Below are 23,776 nucleotides of genomic sequence, written 5' to 3'. Positions count from 1 at the left end.
AGTCTAGTCTATTTACGGAGCGCCATGCCAAAGACCCTACCACAAAAAAGGTGCATAACACCTGAGAAATGATACTCAAGATTTTCCTCTGCTCCACCATCCCCTCCCCATACATATGCAAGCAAAAGCACACATCCCAAAAGTTCTTATATTCTATATAGAAGTATCTATGTTCAGATTGGGACCAGCCTTCAACCTTTAGGTAAGCCTGTTGATGCTACAGAAGAAAGGGACCAAATATTAATTTCTTCCTGAGGTAGAAAAGAAAGAACCAACTCAGAAAAAAAAAAAAAAAAAAAAAAGCTTCTTAATCAATTTTCTTTCAAGCCTTTCCTACATGGTACATCTGATGCTACCAATTCCAAAGTTCCTGTGACAAATCTAAATAGGGTTAGTACTTAGCTTTACCCCACTGCTCTCACTGTACAGTATTTTCAGATCCAAAAATCTATTACCTTTTGTTCATCTACTTTAGAAGTTACAAAATACTCCTGTCACTATCTCTTTTCCCATTTTCTTTGCTTCTAATACCCCTTGTCATCTTTCTAGTTTAAAAAAGTACCAAGGCAACTGTTAACCTCAAGTTAGGAAGTCTTTTAAAAATTTTTATCATGTGAAAACAGTGTGTATGTGTGTGTGTACATATATATACATATATATGTATATAGAATATATACACACATAAATAAATATATATATATATATGCATACACACACACACACACACACACACACATACACACACTTCATCCTTGTCCTCAGCCCTCTACATACTATCTGACCTATAGATGCTAAAACAATGATTTAAATTATTGGAGAAATTTTTCTCTAATTCTATTCTACAAAGACATACTTGGGAAGATACTACTTTTTTCAGGTTGGCTTAACCTCACACTCCTTTCTCCTAATATTCTCATCATATCCAATAGTATCCATGTGCAAGTGAGGCTAATCAGAACCTATACACAGAATCTTTTTTAAAAAATTAGAAATGAAACATGTGCTTTTCTCAAAAAGACATAAATACAATACAGGTAATCACATTATACACCATACAACCAAAAAAATCTATCAGTAAAGAAAAGCAGAGCTATCACACCAAACAGGCACAGGAGGCATAAAAGTAGTATTGCCAAGAACAGCAAAATGTCTAATCCATTTACTATCTATAGAAACACAATTCTAGTCTTCTCAGAGTTCATCTGTCCTGTTTATCCTTTTGTACATGTGAACTATTCTGCCTCAGTGATTATCCAATTTATGCTTAAGCTAGGTCAGGATATATATTTGTTAATGCTGTGTATTGCTTATAATTTATTACACTGGAGACTAGTATGTATAATTTCACATTTTTAACATTTATTTACATGAAATAAACTCAGTCTTCCATAATCACATCTCTAAGTGCTCTAAACTGTGCCCCAGACTGGTGCTTTTATGAAGATAACTGTTAAAAGAATTCTTACCTAAAATAGATGAAAACATTCTATTTTTGTCTCCAAATTTAAAATGTGATATGGAAGAGAGTCACAAGGAGAAAAGTAATATAATTGTTTCTTATTAAGATGAAACTTTACTTGCTCATCCTCAACACTCAGGTTTAGCTAACACAAACTGGCTGTTGGAAATAAGTTATAGGGAATTAAGTTTTAACTTAAAAATGAGGAATCTGTTAAGAGTGACTTTTAGGAAGTTTTAAACAAATAAAAGACTGATTGGTAACAACACTGTCCTACTTTTTCTAAACCTTTGGAGATACTCTTCATTGCATTAACAGGTCATTATTCAAAACTGTCACTTACTGCTTCCAGTTGTTTCTTCTTTTGTACTAGTAACTCCAACATAAGGTTGACATTGGCCAAGTCAAGGTTATCTTGATCAGTTCCCAGCAGATCTTGAAATATTTGCCACCTGTGGCCATTCTAAATTGAAAAGAAGTAACTCTGTAGCAAGATTGTTTTAAGCTTTTAACAAATGCTTAAGAGGTACTTCCTAATGAGTTTTGTTATACAAGCAATAAAAATACAGTCATGTACCAATCTACTTCTCCCTAAATTAATGCCTTCCTGCTGCTTGAAATCATATAAATGAATTTACACAATAGATATGAATAGCATATTAAAGAAAAATGCTAAATCAGAATCTCAGAAAGTACAATTACTCCTCAAAACACACAGTTGAATTTTAATTGTCTGTCTAACCAGTTTTTCCAATTTGCATTTAGTATCGCATTAATTTAAGCTAATTAATTTAATTAATTTAATAATTTCAGGCTAATTTTTTATAGTAAGAATTTTTCAACAGTTTATTTATAATATCTGCCCACCGTTTCAGCTTGTCCTGTATTAACTAAAAGTTAATTCTGTCTCAAGATAATACTGCCACTTTTTCAAACAATGGTCATTCTAGTAAGCTAATTAATGTAGACAATGCCATTAAGGAAGCAATTTATTTGAATAGTGAAACAATCTTTAGTAAAGTTCTTTTAAGAAAAAAACAATTATAGTTGGGTGTGGTGGCACACGCCTTTTAATCCCAGCACCTGGGAGACAGAGATAGGAGGATCACTGTGTGTTTGAGGCCACCCTGAGACTACATAGTGAATTCCAGGTCAGCCAAAGCTAGAGTGAGACCCTGAGAACCTACCTCAAAAAACCAAACTTATATACTTCACTTGACTATCTAACCAACATTAAATAAAACATCAAAGTGAATTTATTAGAAATAGCAATTAGAAGGACTGAGTATATAGCTCTGCTGGCAGAATGTTAGCATGCATGAAACCATGGATTCAACCCAGCACCACCAACACACATACACAAAATAGTAATAAGAGTTGAAACATACGGTGCTACTCACTGAGTGGTCCAATTTGAACCTCTTTTCCTCAAATCTTTGCTTCTGTTTGAGAATGAGTTCATTCACTGAAAGCAAAAGTACACAAAATTAGTTTTTGTTTGATGTATCTTCTAATTGTCTGTTCAGACTTTAAGTATATATAGTCCAAAAATTAAAAAGTTAAAGGAAAGTGTTAGTCTTCTATTTCATCTCAAATTAGAAACATTTTTCTAAACCTACAACTTCATGTTTCACATAAACAATGAGGGCATACTATGAGCTAAGAAATGAAGATTTTTGTTTTGATACAAATCTCTTGGCAGACACTGTCAATTACCTATGCAAAACCATACCAAGCTTCATGTTAACATTATTCCAAGTGTTAAGACTGTCATATAACATTCAGAGAAGTCAGATCCCAACCAGCACTGTGGTAGTTTGAATGTAAAATGTTCCCCTGTAGCCTCATGTGTTTATGATTAAACCTTACACTCAATTCCTAGTTTGTGGCAATTTCTGGGGTGGAGCCTTGATGGAGGAGGTGTGTTATTGGGGGTGGGCCTACAACTCCAATTCCTGAACTGATATGAATTCCACCCAGATATGTGACTACTTCCTGCTCTTTCATGTCGTGATGAAACTTCCTTTTGAACCTATAAGCCTGAAACAAACCCTTTCCTCCAATGGCTGCTTCTATTAAGGTGTTTTGTTCCAGCAATGAGAAGCAAACTGCTGCAACCAGTGAAGGACTCTTGACTATCATAAGCCAAAGTACTCATTCAGATACTTGCCAGTAACTGAGGTGTGGCCAAGTGGGGGACACTGTTTTATTGCTTCAAATTCTGATTAATGTCTTCAACTCCCAGGTACTGAAATTCTAGGGATACTCCCAAGCCTGACTCTGCAATCCCAATCAGAGCTATGCAATCTTTCAGAAAGATGGTAGAAGAAAAACAAATTCTTTCCCTGTATTCAGTATCTGAATCTACTGAAAAACCTACTGAAGTCTTAAAAGGGTAGCTATACAGTCAAAGCACAGGGAAGTGATTCAACAGAAAGATGCAAAGAACATAGCACTATCACTCAACCACAATTAATCAGCTCTGGATTTTTTTTTTTTTTTTTTTTTGAGGTAGTGTCTCAGGCTGACCTGGAATTCACTATGTAGTAACAAAATGGCCTTGAATTCACAACAATCCTCCTACCTCTGACTCCCCAGCGCTGGGATTAAAGGTATATGCTACCATATCCAGCTGTGGAAATTCTTTTTGGGTAAATAAATACGTTTTACATAATGTTTATATCACTTGTATTTTTATTTGTTTGGGGTTTTTGCTTGTTTGTTTTTATAGCTAATACACAATAATAACAAAAAAAAATCCCTGATAAATTAACCTCTCACATAGAAAAAGGAATTTTAGGACACAGAGTATAAAGAACTAACTCAGGTGACATACACAAGACAGAATTGCTAGCCAAGACCAAACGTCTACTGTGTTCTACTGTACCATAATACAATTACAAACACTTTGGAAAAAGATATCTAGACAGATGCCAAGCCTATATGAGGAATTAATACTATAAAAATAAGATGAAATCCAAGATCTCAAATAACTCAAACAAGCAAGACAGACACATATGATGCAATAATTCAGTATTATCATCATTGATAAATATTTACAAACTACACAGGACAGGGATCAATCAAAATGCTAACCAGCAGGTTTCACAAAGATTACATATTGGGGCTGGAGAGATGGCTTAGCGGTTAAGCGCTTGCCTGTGAAGCCTAAGGACCCCGGTTCAAGGCTCGGTTCCCCAGGTCCCACGTTAGCCAGATGCACAAGGGGGCGCACGCGTCTGGAGTTCGTTTGCAGTACTGGAAGCCCTGGAGCACCCATTCTCTCTCTCTCCCTCTATCTGTCTTTCTCTCTATGTCTGTCACTCTCAAATAAATAAAAAATGAACAAAAAAAAAATAAAAAAAAAGATTACATATTGTACCAAATATGCAGAGACTCAGCAAGTACTATGAAGAATGGGGGAGAAAAATCAAATAGTTAGTATTTGTTCATGAAAAACAAAAATAAACAAAACTAAACTTAACTTGAAATAGACAGAGCTGATGTACAGGGTCAATGATTTTGTAAATGGTTAACAGGGTCTAAGAACAAAGGCTAAAATATAGACTGATCAGAGAAAAATTCCAAAGTACCTGAAATTATGATATTATATTAAAAAAACAGAATGTAAATGAATAAAGTGGTAATGAAAAAAGAAAGGTAAGCAAGAGTATAATATTTTTGTTATAGAAGTTACCATTTGAACTGTGGCTTAAGTAATTACAATATTGTATGTTATTGTGTTTTAATAAGGCTCACATGCATTTGAATGTTGCCAAAACTGTAAGGTCAAATTTTTAAAGGTTAAAAATAGGTAAACAGTTATGTAGGAAGTAAAGTAACTCTATATTTTCGTACAGTATTACAGCATCATATATCAATTTAAATTGTGTATTATTATAAAAAAAAGTGTCAGGTATTTGCGGCACATGTTTATAATCCTACCACTCAGGAAGCTGAGATGCAAGGATCAAGAGTTTGAGGACAGCCTGAGCTTTAAAAAAACTACCTCAAAAAAATTATTTTTTAGTAAATAAATAGCATATTTAAGTTATATTTACACCCTCTCTGGTTTCCCTGTCCCACTGTGGATGATCATTTTCTATCCAAACTAGTCCCTGTTCTATGTCATCGTGTGTATGTATGAGGGATGTGTGTAAGAATGCATTTAATAAGGGTTGCATACATAACTATGAGAAAAAGGCTATTTCACTCAGCATGGGCAGCTTACCAGCTGTTATGCCAAAATAAGAAAATGTCTCCCTCTTTCCCAGCAACCATTTACTACTGCCAATAGCTTCTCAGGGAGGGCTAGAAACTCATGAACCCCTCCTGCCAGTCATACTAAACTACCTAATAAAGTCTTAGCACAGATGGAATATTTTGAGTCCCTATCCCATCCACTATGGAATGTTGATAGGCCCAAGACTATGCAGGATTTCTGCAGGTAATCACTACTGCTATTAAGTTTATGAGCGCAATGGTCATATCATGTCTATAAGAGAGCTTTACACAACTCCTCCCCTTACCTAGATCTTATACTCTTTCTGTCCCCTCTTCCTTGACACACACACACAAAACTATATCCTATAACAATAAATGGAGAATAAACATTAAGGTTTTTTTTCCTAGTCTGTACCTAGTATTTTTAAAAACTATTTTCATGTCTTAACTTTTTAAAAAGTACTTTTCTTTATTTGAGAGACAGAGAGAAAAGTGACAGAAAGTAATGATGTACCAGGGCCTTCTTCCACTGCAAATAAACTATAGATACATGCACACTTTATGCATCTGGCTTTACATGGGTACTGGGGATTCAAACCCAGATTTTGCAAGTAAGCACTTTTACTTGCTGAGTCATCTCTCCAGGCCCCTATATAGTATTGTTAAATTTTAAGTCAAGGATTATTTTTTATTTGCATACTTTAAAACATCACTGAAACAAGTCTCTAAATACAAGCTACATATGACAGACTCAACATTTAAATGCCCATGTCAAAGCCATCAAAGTCATACACAGGACAAAACGATGCTGTAATTCATAAACAAGGAATGAAAATGGTTAATTCCATTCTATAACTTTGGAAATGTATTGTAAAAGCAATGTTTTGCTGTTAACAAAGATCAGCTAAACTTCCTCTTTATTCTACAGACTGAAGCATTCATTGATTCAATAGGCCATTTTCAACAAAGATGCAGGACATAATGGTACCAATAGAATCAATGAATGAGAACTAAACCTTAATGATATGACCTAGGATTTCAAACCTGGCATGCCACTTTTTAGCAAACACAATTATTTGTAAACAAGATAAGCAATTATTTGAAACCATAACCAGTTGCCTGAATCAAGATCTAAGCCTGAAGAATGGCTTATGCATTTCATATTTATGACACTATGGAGTCCTACGTGTATACACAAATGCTGACTTCATTAAGAAATCCTAAATGCCATCTATAAAGTGCTAAGCCCACTATTATGGCCAAGGTTAAAATAAGACCAAACTAGAAACTGTGGGTATCTTAGTGCATTTATCACACAACATTTCTGAATGTCCAACAATTATTGTGCTATTATGTAGACATTGGTATTTGCTTGAATAATCTAAAAATATGCTTTTCCTTTCTCCTATTATGTACCTAAGAGTTTTTGCTGACTCCTATCCTTTGTAAAAAGTATACAGTGTCTTTTTGCTTCTCAAAAGATAATTTTGTAGTTAAACAAGTAATACTGCTCTGTGTACTGAACTAAAATGTTTCCTTAGAAAGAAGAGAGAGAGAAAAACTGCATTTTACTGGTGTGTTTATGCTTGTATTTCTTTTGCGGAAAAGGCACCATGGCTGAGAACTGGCACTCCTACCCCAGCACCTGAAATATTGGATTACAGGTGTGTACCACCAAACCAGGTCTAAACATACACTTCAAAATTGGGATGCATAGTGGGTATCCTTTATGTTAGTGAATGAGGTCAATTCATTTCAAAAGTAAGTTAATTTAATACCACAGAGACAGAAAAGGCAAACATATGCATAAAGAATACCAGTGGGAGCAAACTAAAAAGTCTTGGCTTAGAGGAGAGCAACTAAGGACACAAGAGAGAGGAATTCATCATTGTTAAGAATGCAGTTAGTATGTGCCAAGATTTTCTTCCTTTTTAAGGCTGCATACTTATTGTATATGCATGTTACATTTTGTTAGCTATTCAGCACTACATGGACTGCAGGTTGCTTCCAAGACTAGGCTCTTGTGAATAATGCTGTCAGTGTGTGTGTGGAAACACCTCTTCAGGACGTTGCCTTCGGGTCCCGCAGGAGGGGAAAGGTTGGATCATATAGAAATTTTGTTTGTAAAATTCAAAGAAACACTGCATTGTTTTCTACTGTGGTTCTACCAACAGCACAATTTTTCTACAACATTACCAACACTCATTTTTTCTTCCATAGTAGCCACCCCAATGCATTATGTTGGTCTGTGTATTTAGACTTTCTTTTTTTTTTTTTTTTTTTTTAGTTTTGCTGATTTATTACAAAGATCTCCAAGTACACAAGTGAAGAACTAGACACAAAAATACACAGGAAACGTAGATGGGAAAGGACCTGGAGCTTTCACACCCTCTGCAGACATGCCAGTTTCCCAGCACCTCCATATGTTCAGCATCATACAACTAACTCTGCTTCCTGTCTTTGGGGAGTTTATAGAGACTTCTCAAGTTACAAGGACCTATTAAATATCTGGTCAGTGGTGATCAACTCACCCTTCAGGCCCTCTACCCTCCTTGGTAATGGAGATGGGCTCAGAATCCAAGCTTTCTTTCTACCTAAGTGTTTGGCTCCCTGGGCAACCAGCAATCCTGAGGCTACCAGGAACCCCCAGGCATCAGGCATCTCACTGCACTTGTGTTTGATTGGTGGCAGCACATCCTGCTTGTGATCAGTCTTCTTCATGAGTTATTTATGTACTCTGTTGGCATAGTAGCTTAACTTCATTATTTTTCTGGTATTCTAGTAGTCTTTATACTCTTAATTCATATTGAAGTAGAGTCTAAAATTTTACATTGAAGTTGGATGAAATGTGGCAGGTTGCTAACCATTAGTTATTCACTCTGAATTAGTCTTGCCATCTTAGTTAAGGGAAAGAGGTATCAAAATAAAAGATAGAGAAGAGCAGAACGATGGAGCACTAGAGGGAAGAGAAGAAAAAAATAGGGAGAAAAGAGAAAATACTACAGAAAGTACAGTATTGTTTGGTAAGTCAGAACCTAACACATAGGTAATCAGCACACTCTACCTCTAAGCAAGACACTCTAGAATGAAGAGTTAACCTTTTCTATATATACATCCAATAGTACACAACATCATGTATGCCTATACCTGGTAATTAATGTGATTTATTATTAATCCCCTAAGCACTAAGACCACAAACTTCACAAAATACATTAGGAAAATCAACATAAAAAAAAAGACAAAAACAAAGGAGACAAGGTTTCTCACTTTGTAGTCCACATTGGCTTAGAACATGTGATCCTTCTGCCTCAGCCTTCCAAGTGCTTAGTGTGAACATCTATAGCACCACATCTAACTAAATCCTTTTTTTTTTAAATTGCAATTGGCCTCTGATTACCTATTCTAATTATCTGTCATATATACCCAAGGACGTATCTCTCTTATCCATTTCTTAAACTGCTATAATAAAATTTTATAATCATGCTTTCCTTCACCAACTGTGAGTTATCAATTGCCTTTCCGCTTTACACATTCTATTCCTCTATCTAGGAATGCTCATCATCTTTTCCTCCTCCTTTCAGTCAATAGTCACCAAACCAAAGTTATTTCTCTCCACTGCCCCCTTTCTTGATACTGATCACTTATATTCCACAAGTAGAACATACTTTAATGCCTGTACACAGGAACATCAGAGTTCTGCACTTCTGGTATGTTCCTAAATCCTCACACACTACCAAGCCATTTGCACAAAATTCTAAAGGCTCTGTCAATTTTCTTATTGTAAAACATTAAGATAAGATGGTAGTAAACATGTATAGAGCCCATGCCATAACCCCAAAAAATAAAAACACCTTGGCAAGTAATAAAAAGAAACTAGTGTTAGCATATACTTTTGTGAACAAGGTATTGTAAAATGTAAAAATAATTTCAAAGACTCACCCAAGAAATTAGGATAGAGATGGTCAATATTGTCCACAACATAGTTACACTTGGGACATCTATTATTGTCCTCCAAACTCTGATGAATACACTTGTAGCTATTAGCAGGGGGGAAAGTAAAATAAACTTAATTAAATCAATAAAGAAATTAAATTGGTCACAAAATAATGTTTATTCGAGCTCTCACTTGTCTGTAAGTAATCTAACATTTATTTCAACTTGTATCTTTATTATACTACAAACAAAATACAGAGTATTTACAGGTTTGTATGTAAACTATTTACAGGTTTGTATGTAAAGTAAATATCCTAATACACATAAAAGTTAAGAGATGTACTAACTTCATTTTAACTTTATGCAATTTATATAGTACATAACACTATAAAAGCAAATGCCTAAGGTTTAATCAAACCATTTATGTTCTTGAAGTGCTGAAATCCTTCTTACAAACACAGCCCAAACTAAAAGAGAAACCAAATACTCAAGCAAAAACAAAAACTAGTCAAGAAACATGAGTGTTTCTTAGTCATTCAAAACTGTATACTAGGTTTTCCTAATCAGTAAGGAAAAATTAAGAAAATACTGTTACAGTTGAGTACCATGGACATGAACGATCTACATAGTGTTGCAGTAAAGGTAAAATAAGCACAACTTTCCAAGGCAAACTTTAGGAAAAACTTGAACTTTTAATACATTAATAAAATATTAAGAAAATTAACAAAGTAACATTTACTTACTATAAACTGTACTAAAAGCAACTTTGGGTTGAATACAAATAGCTCAGTTGGCCAACTGTGTGCCTTTAAAGTACAAAAACCTGTGTTCAATCCTTAGAACCCACGAAAAAAGTTAAGCCAGGTGAAGTAGCTATGCATGCTTGTAATTCCAGCATTGAAGAGCCAGAGACATAGGGAACTCTGTGCTGGCTGATTAACCAGTCTAGCCTAGTAGGTAAACTCCAGAGATACACCCTCAAGAAATGTGGCCTCCATGTGTGCACACACACACACACACACATACACACGTGCATATAACTTAAACACTAAAAATTGACTAGTGACTAAATCTATAAACATCAATCCAATGCAACACTACTAGTAAAAATAATATTAGAGTATATGTGAGGTAAAAAATAACCTATTAATTCTCACAAAAGGAATTTGATTACAGGAATTTTCCCCTTATTTAATTTCTATAATGATGGACCTTTTACAACTATGTATTACCTTATACTAAAACAAAAAATTTATTCAACCTAATCAGAAAAATATCAAACTGACACCAGAAAAAAAAAGTCACCATTATCACTGATATGGTTAAAATCTGAAGTTGATTTCTCTACCTACCCACCCTCCTCCATCGTTTTAACATATTTTATTTTTATTTATTAATTAGAGAGAGGGAGAGAGATACAGAAATAGGAAGGAGAGGGACAAAAACAGAGGCAGACTGGGTGTGCCAAGGCCTCCAGCCAGTGCAAAAGAATTCCAGATGCATGCGACCCCCTTGTGCATCTGGCTTACGTGGGTCCTGGGGAATCAACCTGGGTCCTTTGGCTTTGCAGGCAAATACTTCAGCTGCTAAGCCATTTCTCCAGCCCATCTTAGTGACAAATGAAAACACCCTATGCCTACTAGGCTTGATTGTTATGCTTAGCAACTACTTTCTCATCTTTTCTACTTCCAAAGTAAGCAATGAGGGCAAAGCAACAAGAATCAAACTAATACTGGTGTTCCAAACAGTACAGCAACTAAAGTTTACAGTAAATCCCCATCACATAATAGATATTCATATGCATACTAAACAATGACTAACAGAATGTTTGAAACAATATCACCTCCTGGAAGTTTAACAAGGTTAGTTACCACAGACATGTTCCAAATCCCACTGAAAATATCCTACATAAAAATATCAATAAAGAAAATTGACATACTAAATATTTGTTTTCATTTTTATTATAAGGAATAAACATAATACATAAAGAAATACAACAGTAGGATGTAGCTCAGCAACAGCTTACATGCATAGAATGCTTAAGGGCTGGGTTCAATCCCCAGCACTGAAAATAAAACAAACAACCCACCCAAATATAACAGTATGGAAAAAATTTAGTCTACTTAAAGAAAATAGAAATGAGTGATCATTACCATAAAAGACACATAGTAAAATTAACCCATTAGAAATGTATGAAATTCAATTAAACTAAGTCACCAAGGTGAGAATCTTACAAGATTATTAAAGATGAGAGAGAATGACAGAAAAAAACAGAAAGCTATTTTGGATGTTAAACAGCTTCTGTGATAAAGGTAAATAGTACTTAGAAAATAAGCCAGTAATGTAACAAAAATATTAAGCTAAACACTGGAGATACAGCTTATCAGTAAAATGCTTGTCACAAGGCCCAGGGTTCAAATCCCACAAACACACAAACACAAAAAAAAATCAATGATTGAATGAATAAAGTTGTTACATCAGAAAGTTGCTGTAAGAAACTGACTCTAATTAAAAGCATTTTCCTTTTCTTTCTATGGCAATCATTCTCTTTCCCTTATCAGATGCTGACGCCACAGTATCCCTTTCAGAAGAAAACCATCTACAGCATAGCCAAAAGGAAGCATTCTCAGTAACAAAAGTTCGAGTGATGTTTCACACTTGACTTGGCAATCTCAACTTATGCTATAAAATTAAAGTGCACCAAATTACATATCACTACATACATTTTAAGTGACAACAGTACCTATATGTGATAATCAAGTCTCTACCTCTTATTCATGAGATGCAAGGATTTGCTCACTTCTGTACTCCTGAAGTCTAGCATAACATACTATTAGAGCTGGAACTTAATAAATGTTGAATACATGAAGAAGACATTTTTCGTTATATGGGGTTAGGCTGTTACTGGCTTGAGGCCAACAACGGTGCTAAACAAACTACAAGCACCAAAAAAAAAAAAAAAAAAAATCATTTAACAAAAAATTACCTGATGTAATATACCAATAATGTAAGGTTGAAAATCTTCTCTACCCAATTTTCCAGAATAATCAAAATCACAAATATCTGAAGTATATGGTTTTTATGGAATGCTAAAGTAAGATTAATTTATGGAGAAAGATAATGACTGATAAACATCATAATAACATCAATATCATGCAATGACTTACATAAATAATACAAGTAATGCAAGCTACTTAGTCTACAATTCTTCAGCAGCCATCAGTCATTTAAGGAATCATTCTCCAGATGAAACTAAAGGGCTCAGAGATTGATGCTAATGCTAAATTGTCTTCAAGACTAAAGGGTAGCAAATTGCCAAGTATCATGCCCAACTTCAACATGAAATTACAGACCCCACTTCAACATGAATTAAGAGTACAGACTGCTGGAATAACAGAAAAATTATGTAGTTAAGCTACTATGCCAACAGAGTACATAAATAACTCATGAACAAGACCGATCACAAGCAGGATGTGTTGCCACCAATCAAATATAAGTGCAATGAGATAGATGCCTGATGCCACGGGGTTCCTGGATAGCCTCAGGATCGCTGGTTGCCCAGGGAGCCAAACACTTAGGTACAAAGAAGGCTTAGACTCTGAGCCCATGTACCTTGAGAAGTCTCTATAAACTCCCCAAAGACACACACACACACACACACACACACACACACACAGAGGAAGTTCAAATACACAGACTAACATACGCCTTGGGGTGGTTACTAGGAAAAAAAGTGTTCACAAAGATGTGGAGAAATGCTGATTTTTTAATGCTGGTTAGCAACATAAAGTGGTACAATCACTATGGAAAACAGTAGTGCGTTTCCTGAAAAAATTAAAACAAAATTTCCATATTATCCAACAATTTACTTGAGTAGCTATTCAGGATTGAAGGCAAGGTCCTGGAGAGGTATTTGCACATGCATGGTTATAGTATTATTCACAAGACCCAGGAGTTGGAAGCAGCCCAGCAGTCTGTTAGTGCTGAATGGATAACAAAATGTAGCATACACATACAATAGATTACTCAAACCTAAAAAGGAAACAAAGGGGCTGGAGAGATGGCTTAGCAGTTAAGCTCTTGTCTGTGAAGCCTAAAGACCTGAGTTCAAGGCTTGATTCCCCAGGACCCACGTTATCCAGATGCACAAGGGGGCGCACGTGTCTGGATTTCATCTGCAGTGGCTGGAGGCCCTGGTGCACTCATTCTCTTTCTCTCTCCCTCTCTCTCTGTCACTCTCAAATAAATAAAAACAAACAAAAATTATTTTAAAAAGGAAACTGTGGCACACTGCACAACAGAGAAATACAAGAGACATTATACAAGTCATACATACACACACGCACACACACAACCCACAAACATTGTATAAGTTTACATATATGAAGTATTTAATACTGTCACATTCATACAAACAGAAATTAGAATAGTGGCTGTTAGGGGCTACAGCGAAGGGAATATGGAGGTTTTTTTATTAACGGATATACATCTGAGTTTTGCAAGATGAACAAATTCTACAGGCTCCACAACAAAGGAATATAAATAACACTACTCAAATATGTACATCAAAATGGTTAAGACTATAAATTGTTACATATATTTGACCTCAGTGAAAAAATATATAAACAATCACATTATTATGATATGGTACAACATGAAGAAATACTAAGCAATGTGTTAAAAAGAACAGAACTTTCAAATTACTATATCCTTTTTATCTCATGTATTTCTTAGCATGCTTGGTGGAACCTCCTACTTTATCTTCACATGCTTGTTCCTGATTACTTACACATTTTTTTAAAAATAGCCAGGTTTCTGTACGCAGTTAATAAACTTAAAACATCCATTTTAGTTGGGTACGGCAACTCTTATCTATAATCCCAGCCCTGAGAGTCTGTGCTGGGGAATTGCTATAAGGAATTCAAGGGCAGCTTAGGCTATAAAGTGATTTTCAGGGAAGCCTGGGCTAGAATGAGAACCTGTGTCAGAAAAATAATTAGCAATAATTAAAAAAATATATAAATGCTTAAAAAATTACTCTAAGAAACAGCCATCTTCAAGGACTATGGTAAATACGTCAGAAGTTATATAGCAACTTCTTTATTTATTTGAGAGAGAGAATGGGTGTTCCAGAGCATCCAGCCACTGCAAAGGAAATCCAGAAGCATGCACCACCTTGGGCATCTGGCCCTATATGGGTACTGGAGAATAAAACCTGGGTCCTTCCACTTTGCCACCAAATGTCTTAACTGTTAAGCCATCTCTCCAGCCCCACAAGCCCACATTTTATTTTGAACTGTTATACCTAAAGATATATGAGTTAAACAAATAATTTAAAATTAGTTTAAAAAGTCTAAGTTCTGTTACATTTATACTGTTAAAAATATCTTACCAAAAGCTGTGGCCACATTTAGTCATGTATGCTTCCTCAATCATATCAAAACAGATGGGGCTAAAAAGAAAACAGAAAAACTGGTAAGTTTTTATTTTGTGACGCAAACTGGAAAAAGGCTACTGATATAATCTATCAAATCAAATTTGCATATGGTTGAGTTAGGTCTTTAAACCATCTGTTATCAAGAAATGGCATTTTATTAAGCTGAACTTTTTAAGACTATTGATAAAAATGACAATGTATGCAAGATGACCCAAAGGGCCATGGACTCCAAAGGGAATTCAGTGATTAAACTTAAATTGTTCAAATATATTTAGTACACAATTTTTATAATAAAACACACTATCCTTCCAGGGAATAGAACTATATACCTACACCTGATAAGCTACAAGATCTATCTATAGGACTTGTGGGTGTGGGCTTACTGGTAAAGCACAGGATCAGGAGACAGAGACATGGGCTATCCAGGGCAAGCTGGCTAACTAAGCTGGATCTGCTGAGCTCAAGTGAAGGACCCTATCTCAGTAAAATAAAGAGGAAAACAACTAAAAAAGACACTGTGATGTCAACCTCTGGCCTACGCAAGCATGCATACTAACATGCATATGTAACCACACACATATGAGCACACACCAAAAACACCACACATACACATAAATAAATAAAAGGCTAACTGCTGTTAAATTCATCATTATTTTATATTTTTGATGCTTTGGTAAATGTTCTTTTAATTTTACTTTCTAAACGATGCTAGTATATAGCTGTACAAGTTACTTTTGCATATAACCCTTGGTCTTTAAATTTTTAAATCACCTAATAGTTTTTGGTAGGTTAAAACATTTTTTTAAATTTTTTTGTTCATTTTTATTTATTTATTTGGGAGTAACAGAAAGAGAGAGGGAGAGAGAGGAGGGGGAGAAAGAGACACACACAGAGAGAGAAAGAGACAGAGAGAGAGAATGGGCACACCAAGGCTTCCAGACACTGCAAACGAACTCCAGATGCACCCCTTGTGCATCTGGCTAATGTGGGTCCTGGGGAACTGAGCCTCGAACCAGTGTCCTTATGCTTATACAGGCAAGTGCTTAACCGCCAAGCCATCTCTCCAGCCCTTAAAACATTTTTTGAAGGTAATCAGTCATGTTATATGCACATAATTACATTCTCCCCCTTTTTTCTAGTTTTGTGAGCCCTATTAAAAATATATTAATGGATTGTTGAAATAAGTTTTTCTTTTGTTAATGAGTGATACTACCCAATGTTTTTAATGTATATATTGCTTTTGGTGTCAGAGTATGTTAGTTGCTAGGTCTTCCACAGGCTTGGTGGTTTAAACTACAGAAATTTATTTTCATATCATTCTTGCAACTAGATGTACAAAATGAAAGTGTAAACAGGTGTGGGTTCTTCTGATGCCTCTCATAGCTTGTCAGATGGTGAAGTTTTTCTCTTTGATTCTACCAGTTTAAATATAATATACGTATTAGAAGTTTTTGTTTTTCGAAATCCTGGTTGGACTTTCAGAGCTTCTTAGATTAATAGTTTGATATCTTTTTATTATTTTTCTTTTGATATTTTAAAATAGATGTCAGCTAGTCTCTATATTTCTTGTGATTTATTTTTTATCTTCCTATGAGTTTAGTAATATACTTAACAGTATCTGCTATTGTCTCATAGCTCTCTCTTATTTTTCTTTCATTTTGTGTTTTAATGTGGATCATTTCTGTATACCTATTTTTCAAATTTATTGCTTATTGGTTTGTGTTTTGTACATTAATGACCCCATCCAAGTAAGTCTTCAGCTCAGAGAATGTGTTTTTAAAGTTTTAGCAGAACATAAATTTATATATATACGCATATATATATATATATATATATATATGTATGTATGTATGTATGTATACTTATACTTTTTTTTTTTTTAAAAAGAAAGGGTGGAGAGATGACTTAGCATTTAAGGCGTATGCCTTTGAAGCCTAAGGAGCCTGGTTCAATTCTCTAGGTCCCACATAAGCCAGATGTACATGGTGGCACATGCATCTGGAGCTTGTCTGCAGTGACTAGAGGCTGTGGTGTACCCATATTCATTCACATTTTCTCTCTTTCTCTAATAAGTAAATAAATAAATAAAATTTCTTTTTAAAAAGAGAGATGGCTCAGTGGCTAGAGTTTGCCTGTGAAGCCTAAAAATGCATGTTTGAATCACCAGGTCCCACATAGCCAGGCGCAAGTCATGCAAGCATGCAATGCTGCATATGCACACAAGGGGGTGCATGTGTCTGGAGTTTGTTCACAGCAGCTGAAAGGCCCTAGTGCACCCATTCTCTCTCTCTCAAAAATTGTTTTTAAAAATTATATTTTTCTTTCTCTCTCACATACTTATTGAAATTCCCACAATGGATCAGGCAGCTATACAACTGACCAGCTAGGCAAGAAATGCCCACTGGTGAAATAGTGGCATGACTATAGGGGATAATCAACAGTTCTCACATTGGATTTGAGGAAACTCAATGGCACAGGAGGAAACTTGTGCCTGGTACTGAAAACCAGTGAAAAGCCTATGGATGGAAAGACTTAAGCACATAGTCCTAATATAGTCTTGTATCACTACAATACTCTTAGTATCCTTTTATTTAGTGCCATGATACATGTTAAGTATTTTCATGATTTCAGATGTCTCACAGTCCTCAACAGTTTAGGACACCTATTAATATAACTTAGCATTAAAAATGTGGATTGGAAGGTTCTAGGCCCTGGGGGGGGGGGAATGTTGCTGATCTTGTTTGACTAAATAGGTATTTTGTACCCATCAAACTGCCCTCTTAAAGTATTTATGTTTATACCCACAGATCAGGGCCGCTCTCACCTTTGCTCAGAGACGTTTCTTTTTGTAGATGTTAAAAACTACTGGGGAGACTTAAAACTCATCGGTATAGCAAATAAATGACTGTTGAGAGCTCAGCACTAAATAAGACACCTGTATCACATCATCCAAGGTTCTGGAAAGAATATAAGAGTCAGAGGATGGGAGGAGTTCTTTGGAATGCTGTCTTCTGTACATGAAGTGACTGTTGCATTCATGGCCTCAGAGCATTACCTGCACATTATTGGGCCCATCAACATTCCTTCATGGATGATCAAAGACTCACAAAAAAGAAGACAGCAGAATAGAAGAATAGTTGGAAATAAGGGATTTAGTAGAAGAGGGATGGGAAGAGAGGGACCAAAAAAGATATAATAGGAGGGGGTTATGATCAAATTACATTATGCACATGTATGAAAATTGACAACAAAATATTTTTTAAGATTTTTTTTAAAAAAGGTCTTTGTAAAGAAGTTATCGGGAGTTGGAGGATGAAAAAAGTAATGGGGGCAAATAAGATCAAAATACAGCATATACATATACAGTTTACCTTCACAGCTTAAATTAACAATATATGACAACCTAATAAATTCAAAGTAATAAATTTTGAATACTGATTCTCCATCTACAAAACATTTTTTTCTATATGATGCGGGATACCTCCCAATGGGCTGTTGGCCAGGAAGGTCCCAGAAGCCCCTAACACAATACAGGCTATTGCCATTGCTCTTCATTGTCCATCTGCACTAAACTAGATGTTAAGACCCTGTTGCTGAAGACACCACACACTGGTTGTAGGACACAGAGAAAACAAATTAAAACTGAGTTAGGAGGCTGGAGAGAGAGCTCAGCAGTTAAAGGTGCTTGCTCACAAAACCTGACAGCCTGGGTTCAATTGTCCAGTACCTACGTAAAGCCAGATATACAAAATGGCTCAGGTATCTGGAGCTCAACTGCAATGGCAGGAGGCCCTAGTGTTCCTTTTGTCACTCTGTCACACTGGGGCAATAGTGGCAGAAGACTTCTGGCGATAACTCTTTGTGGAGGTAACTGCTTTCTGGCTGGATTTAAGACCCTCAACAGGCGAGAATCCATTCCTTGTATTGTAGACCTGTCATAAACCTATGGCTAGGAAAGATTATAAGCCAGAAGGGGAAATCAACTACTTTTTGTTTTTTTCCTAAATCAAACTTCCTTCTAAATATTTTTGTTTATATTTATAGACTAGTGCCACTCACAATCTTGGAGGGGGTATTTTTGTGACAGTTAATGCACAGATTCTAAATGCTCAAAGCGCTGAGAATGACTGCTGAGTGCTCACCCCTAAATGGGACAGATGGACACACACACACACACACACACACACACACACACACACCACCCCCTCCAAGGCTCAGGGGATATCTGGGAAAAGTGGTTAAGATTTGCTGTCTTCTACAGATGATAAGCACTGCAGTCATGAATAAACACACAGCAGTTGGGGCTCAAGACTGGGTCCATCAACATTCCATAATGGACACAAGAGGATAATGAGGCACCACCTCTTCCTGACGAGCTATTGGCATTCAATGGCTGCCTGTGAAACATCTGCTTCCTTCCAATCAAACTGATTTAAGAAGCACTAGACTAAGCATGTGCATTTAAACTTATAGACTCAAACAATTTAATTGCACACAAAGAAAGCACTAAATTAAAAATCAAGAGATCTGAATTCTTATTCTATCACTAAGCTGTCCAATCTGAAAGAAAGTTGCTTATCTGTGACTTACTGTGAAAAATTTTACATCAGTATTAAACAATAAATTTTCATAACTTCTCAGAGTTGCTAGAAGGATAAAATGAAATGTGAGAGGTAATAAACATATGCTATCAACAAGAAGTTGCCATTATTTGAACTTGAACCTCATTTAGATATAAAAACCCAAGAGTAATTTCAATTGGTATACAGTTTGACCCAGAAGCATAAAAAAATAGGTCCAGAGTATCCAAAGACCAATTAAAAATGAGGAATTTGGGCTGGAGGAATGAATGGCCTAGCGGTTAAGGCATTTGCCTGCAAAGCCAAAGGATCCAGGTTCGATTCCCCAGTACCCACGTTAGCCAGATGCCTAAGGGGGCACACGCGTCTGGAGTTCATTTGCAGTGGCTGGAGGCCCTGGCGTGCCCATTCTCTCTCTTCCTCTGACAAATAAATAAAAATAAAAAAATATTTTTTTAAAAAATGAAGAATTCCTTGGACCTAGCTGAATCCCTATCCTACCTCAAGAGGTTAGGCAAAATTAAACCCAGCTTGAACAGTGGAAAATACATACGCATGGACTAATTATTTTGAATAGTCAATCTCACCAGAAAAAAAAAAAAATGGGATTGTGATTCTCAGAAAGTAATATATTTAGAGTTTTTAACTAGAGTTTCATTGGAAATTTTCACTCTAGAATATAACAAAATAATGCTCATACAGCATCATTGGGATAAAATGCTAGGCTATTTTTTTTTCATAAATCAAGTGATGAACTAATACAAAAGTAGGCATGGTAGTGCACACCTTTAATCTCATTACTAGAGAGGCAGGAGAGGTAGGAAGATCGCTGAGATTTCCAGGCCAGCCTGGAGCTATACACAGTGAGTTCCAGGTCAGCCTTTGGATAGAGTGAAACCTTACCTTGGAAAAAAATAAAATAAAATAATCCCCCAAACTAATAAAAATGTAATAATCTGGGCTGGAGAGATAGCTTAGCGGATAAGTGCTTGCCTGTGAAGCCTGAGGACCTTGGTTCAAGGCTCAATTTCCACAGGACCCACGTAAATCAGATGCACAAAGGGGCACCTGCTTCTGCAGTTCATTTGCACAGGCTGGAGGCCCTGGTGTGTCCTCCCTCTCCCTCTCCCTCCCTTCCTCCTCCCCCCCCCCTCCTTCCTTCTCTGTCTGCCTCTCTCAAATAATACACAACAAAAAAAAGTAATAACCTTACTTCTAAAAGCAGAATCAGTGTCGATGGCTCCCTATGCCTCTACAATTCCCTATAATACAGGTTAAGGTATCTGACAGTGAATGTCTAACAGGCTACTGTTGAATGATTCAATGATTGATTTCCCTTAATCTCTTGCATCTTTTATACTACTTAAAAGACTTGTGGTTGCTAGCATAATTTTTTTTTCTTTTAGTGTTTGAAAACTGAAATGCAAATGATGGCTAAAAAGATGAATTCCATAAAGACCCTACTTGCCTTACTAGGTTAGACCTTATACTGCAACACTACTGACAGGACAAGCATGCAAACACCTCTTAGATCCAATCATAAACAACAATCACAATAACAGTTTCAAGCAAATTTAAATCATTTCTGAATCCAAAATAATTCAAGGAAGAAGAACCATAAACTGTAAGTGTAACCAAATAACTTTCTCAACAGTTACAGTTTTAATAACATCAAGAACATCTTCAACTTCCCTAAGAATGACCGAGCAAGCCAACTTCCTACAGCACTAATATTTATAGTCCATCAACAAGTTCCTGCAAAGAAAGGCACAAATCTCTACCAGTTCTTTAGCGGCTAAAAGTAATCTTGCATAATCCTACAAATAATACCTAAAATCCAACAAAAAGTCCACCACTCTTCAATATAACTTTATCTTTCATATAGTATTAAAAGTTCCTCTTATACCAACTGAGTATTAGTGTGTGTCATTCAAGATGCCAAATATGACAACAAAACTTAACCAATCAGAAGTACCAGTGTACTTTTACAGTGTGTCGCTAATCAAAGTGGTTCCCTCTTCCAAGTTACTCAGGTGAACACACTTTGACTACATCATTCTCAACTGATTTACTCCGTATCCTTTGAAATGCGAGATACTCATACATTTCCACCGAGAGTAAAGACCACTTCTAAAAACGTCTACACTCATGTTTGGAACATCATCAACTACAGTACTTAAAATATACAAATGCAACTCCATCCCTCGGAATCGCAGTACACGGTCTTCTTCCATCACAGATCTACTTTACATGAACAAAACACTCCAGACAAATTAAGCGTCTGATGCACCAGAGAGCAGACAAATTTAAGACGCAACCTTCTTTCCTTACCTAAGTTATCTCCTGTTCCATACAACTCCACTACCTCCCTGCCTACCCTTATGTTCTCTCCCTAAAGCCCCTGCACAGCGGCACTCATCACTTGGCGCTTTCATTGCTCCCGTGTCCTCACTGTGCCGCGGGTTTCCCGTCCACCTCCCACCCCACAACCACCGAGAGCCAGAAGTGTGCAAACGCTCTCGCAGAGGCCCACGCAGCGGCAACTCGTGCGGAGCGCGGAAGGGAGGGATGCCCTCCAGACTCACCAGACGAAGTCGTTGCTTTTGTCCTCGTAGGAGTTGATGAGCCCGTTGCAGAGCGGGGCGAGCAGAGGTCGCTTTCTGCTGCCGCTGCCCAGGCTGGAAGTGCTCCCTCCTACGCCGGCGCTGGGCCTGGCCGCGCAGCTCAGCCGGGACAGGCCCGCCGACACCGCCCCGCCGCCGCCGCTGCTGCCCGACGCGGCGGCCGCCACCAGCACAGGCCTCCCCGAGCCCCCGAGGCCGCCCGAGCCCGCGGCCTGGACCGCGCCGCCGGACACCAGCGAGGCCGCCTGGGTAGCCACCGAAGGAGGCGACGGGGACGAGGATAAGGACGAGGAGGCGGAAGTGACCGAGGAGGCCGCCGAGGAGCCGGGGCTCGTCCCAGCGGAGCCAGAGCCGGCCTGGCGGCTACTGGACATCGTGACTCCCCTGCCTCTCCTCCGGCCCGCCCCCTCCCCCGGCCCCCGGCCCCCGGCCCCCGGCCCCGGCGCACGGAGAAGGGTCCGCGACCGCGACCCTCCGCCGCCGCCCCTCCCTCAGCTACCGTGCATCGTGAGGACACGCGCCGCCGGGAGGTGGGGCTGAGGAACAATAAAGTTGGGTTCTTCACCGCAACCACACAACACAGTCCGACGGGAGGGGGCGGAGGAAACCAATAAAGCCCAGTGGAAGCCACTAGCGATCTCGAGGACGCCGTCGCCGCGGCCCCGCCGCAGCCAACCCGGGCGCGCCGTGCCGGCCGTGCGCGCGCACGAGCGGCGGAAGGGGCGGGGCTACGGCGCGGGGGGGCGGGACATTCGCACGCAGTGGGCGGTGCTTAGGGGCGCCGGGCGCGTCCTAGGCGACAGCGGCGGCCTACCGTATGCGAGCGCTTAGTTCGTGACGTCCTGGAGAGCCGGCCGTTTAAATGGAGTGAGAAGAGTAGAAGGGAGTGGAAGGACTGTGAGGAGTAGTGAGGAGGTTGGGTTGAAGGCCCTCGCGAGACGACTGCGCACGCGTCCCTGCGCTCCGTTGCTCGCGGCTTGACCCGAGCGCGCGCATGCCTGAATGGGACTGGGCGTGATTGATCCGGGTTGGGGTCGCCTGGGGGCGTCCGGCCGCTGCGCAGGTGCTTTTGAATTGTAGGCCCGTGTAATGTGGAAATAACCGAGCAACTTAGAACGGCTACGAAGAGCGCTGGCCTGAGTTATGCCCACCTGGCTCTGCTGATAAAGTGGAAGTCAGTGATAAAGTGTTAATCAGAATCTTTGTTTAATGCGAATCTTAATACAATTCTGGCATAAGACAAGGGAATCTAGCACCTAATGCCACCAGGTAAAGCCGCCTTCTTTTGAGTATTGGAAATCGATTGCAGAGTTTCATTCCATGCAGGATTCCTTGCGAGTTGGGCAGATGTCAGTCAGAGACAATAGAACTGTGTCGATTTTGGTCTCCTTTACAATTTCATCATTTTGTGATTCCTGAAGGAAATAGTCTAGATTTAATTCTGTGTTGGGCGTTGAAAAAAGAAAAAAAATAAAAGCAAGTTGGGGCCTTTCCCTGTACCTGTTTCCATGCCAAAGAA

The 23,776-nt window shown here is 37.9% G+C and overlaps 1 protein-coding gene across 2 annotated transcripts in view; it reads right to left on the bottom strand.

Moving 5' to 3' along the window:
- Cop1 (COP1 E3 ubiquitin ligase) overlaps positions 1 to 22,649 on the bottom strand; it is a 115,206-nt gene extending 92,557 nt beyond the window's left edge. The window contains exons 1-5 of one of the 2 annotated variants that reach the window (XM_045159386.1): positions 22,219 to 22,649; positions 15,009 to 15,068; positions 9,623 to 9,720; positions 2,848 to 2,924; positions 1,803 to 1,922 (exon numbers count right to left, since the gene is read on the bottom strand). In XM_045159386.1, coding sequence (XP_045015321.1) covers positions 1,803 to 1,922; positions 2,848 to 2,924; positions 9,623 to 9,720; positions 15,009 to 15,068; positions 22,219 to 22,631 — 768 coding nt within the window. In that variant the 5' untranslated portion in view covers positions 22,632 to 22,649. The remainder of the gene's footprint in view (positions 1 to 1,802; positions 1,923 to 2,847; positions 2,925 to 9,622; positions 9,721 to 15,008; positions 15,069 to 22,218) is intronic. The other variant, XM_045159390.1, reaches the window with a different exon arrangement.
- Between the last annotated feature and the right edge of the window lie 1,127 nt (positions 22,650 to 23,776).

This window comes from Jaculus jaculus, chromosome 1 (assembly GCF_020740685.1).
Source record: "Jaculus jaculus isolate mJacJac1 chromosome 1, mJacJac1.mat.Y.cur, whole genome shotgun sequence".
Classification (NCBI taxonomy): domain Eukaryota; kingdom Metazoa; phylum Chordata; class Mammalia; order Rodentia; family Dipodidae; genus Jaculus; species Jaculus jaculus.
The sequence above is the reverse complement of the archived record's forward strand: the minus strand, read 5'-3'. Positions and strand labels throughout refer to the sequence as shown.